Genomic DNA, 2,500 nt, shown 5'->3' with positions numbered 1-2,500 from the left:
TAGTTTGTTTATTTCTATGTCCAAAATTACCTCAAATTTCAGTTCCAGAATTCAAGACAAAATTTACTTTTGCTTTCCTTAAAGAAAGGCAACACAACTGAGTAAGATTTTTTATTTTTGTTTGGCATTATGATTAAAATGAATAACATTAATAGCTAGTGAGAAGAGAAAAATTATTTTCTGTATGTTTTAGTCACAATTTTTCTTCATTTCAAAATGTAATAATATTATGACTTGTAAAACTTCTGTCTCGTTGCATCTTGTTTACATATGAAATTATATTTTGCAAGCATTCCAAACATATTTTTTCTTGTCAGAGCAGGTTAAAAGATACACATACACAAACACGCACACACACACACACACACACACACACATATATATATATATATATATATATATATATATATATATATATATAATTATATATATGTATGTATGTATGTATATATATATATATATATATATATATATATATATATATATATATATATATATATATATGTATATATATGTGTGTGTGTGTACATGTATATATACATAATTTATACATACATACATACATACATACATATATATATATATATATATATATATATATATATATATATTTATATATATATATATATATATATATATAAATAAAGCCGAATGGTCTAAACATTCTAATGTTTGTACTATTTTTTTATCGGTCATAGGTTCGAGTCCTTGACCGGGCAATAATATTTATCATTAAAGGAATTTCCCTATGGGTCTGAGGTGCGGCGTATATGAAAAAACTGAAAATCACGGGTGTTAGTGATAAAATTATCATATATATATATATATATATATATATATATATATATATATATATATATATATATATATATATACATATATGATAAAACAAGCACAGATATGTATGCCTATATATACACTACATATATTTAAATGCATATTTATATTTGTATGCAATTCTTCCTTAGGGACCAGACTGCTGTAGTCCCCACATCATAACTTTTCACGACGTCGAGCCTAGAATGATGTGGACTCTGGAAGGTCTCTTATACCGAATGCAAATCCACCACGAACTTCAGCCAAGAGAACTCAACACCTCTACCTCGTCTCCCATTGTGGAGGCGCCGATATCTTCAATAACTCCGGGATAGACTTCTTAATATTTTACAGCTCTTCTTTCTTTCCCATTAACCTTTTTCACATCATATTTTTTATATATTTTGATGTTATTTATGTGTGAACTTACCAATTTTTGTATTATGTGTGTATAGATGATTTGTGAAATGCTGGGCATTATATATAATAAGACGACCGCTTTGTTTTATTTCCATTTTGAAAGTTATGCACACCTTTAGTCATCTGGTAATGATTCTTATGTTTCAATAATCTCATTTTTTTAAACAAGATCTACTAAACACACATGGTTACTTTTTAGACAACTATATGATTATTCATCTACTTGTTTTTCAATAGTTATTTTCATGATGGTGGATAATTGTTTTACGTTGCTCGACTTCTAAGTGGGTCCAAACCAGTCCTTACTAAAGAGTATCTATGCAAACAAGAGTGGCACCAACTTCAAAAATGGTGCCATTTTGTTACCACCAGCCATATACGACAGCCAAGTATATCCAACCCGTTGTTCTCTCTCTCTCTCTCTCTCTCTCTCTCTCTCTCTCTCTCTCTCTCTCTCTCTCTCTCTCTCTCTCTCTCTCTCTCTCTCTCAATACTGAATAAAGTATAAAAATGCAAATTTTTTGATGTCAAATTATTTGACGGTTTGACATTCGCCCGACATGCTCAAACTTCTCATAAAATTTTCATTTTGCTCCCGAGTGTCATCATGGATGGATGCATATACAGCGTTGGCTCTTGGCTTAGTTTTGAAGAGCACACAGAAACGAAAGAGACGAAAGTGGGGCCAGCAATGGTATTTGTGTCGTGAACGATTTGGTCATGCTCCTTTATTAAATGAACTGAGAATTAGTGAACCTGATGTTTCAAGAACTTTCTTCGCATGGACGGAGAATCATTTGACAAACTATTAGATCTTGTGAGACCATATATAACCAAAGAAAACACAGTTATGCGTTGTGCGATATCACCATTTGAAAGACTCAATAACACTAATTGTACAAATATTTTTGCAATGAATTCTGCACTTCATTGTACTCCAGAAGTTTGTAAAGTTGGAATCTATAACTGAATGGCATATGCATTTTGTTATTATTTTCGATTAAAAAGCACATTCATGAGGATACACACATACCATGTATATATATATATATATATATATATATATATATATATATATATATATATATATATATATATATACATATATATATATATATATATATATATATATATATATATATATATATATTATCATTATTGTTATTACTTGCTAAGCTACAATCATAGTTGGAAAAGCAGGATGCTATAAGCCCAGGGGCTCCAGCAGGGAAAATAGGCAATTAAAGCGGCCCACACACGCTCA

At 29.8% G+C, this 2,500-nt stretch overlaps 1 protein-coding gene across 2 annotated transcripts in view; it reads left to right on the top strand.

The window, feature by feature from the left end:
* LOC137643635 (glycoprotein-N-acetylgalactosamine 3-beta-galactosyltransferase 1-like) overlaps positions 1-1,311 on the top strand; it is a 40,393-nt gene extending 39,082 nt beyond the window's left edge. For both annotated transcript variants that reach the window (XM_068376351.1, XM_068376352.1), the window contains exon 8: positions 969-1,311. In XM_068376351.1, coding sequence (XP_068232452.1) covers positions 969-1,151 — 183 coding nt within the window. In that variant the 3' untranslated portion in view covers positions 1,152-1,311. The remainder of the gene's footprint in view (positions 1-968) is intronic.
* The last annotated feature ends 1,189 nt before the right edge of the window (positions 1,312-2,500 follow it).

This window comes from Palaemon carinicauda, chromosome 7, assembly GCF_036898095.1.
Source record: "Palaemon carinicauda isolate YSFRI2023 chromosome 7, ASM3689809v2, whole genome shotgun sequence".
Taxonomy (NCBI): domain Eukaryota; kingdom Metazoa; phylum Arthropoda; class Malacostraca; order Decapoda; family Palaemonidae; genus Palaemon; species Palaemon carinicauda.
Note: the sequence above shows the minus strand (reverse complement) of the source record. Positions and strands in the feature narration are given on the sequence as shown.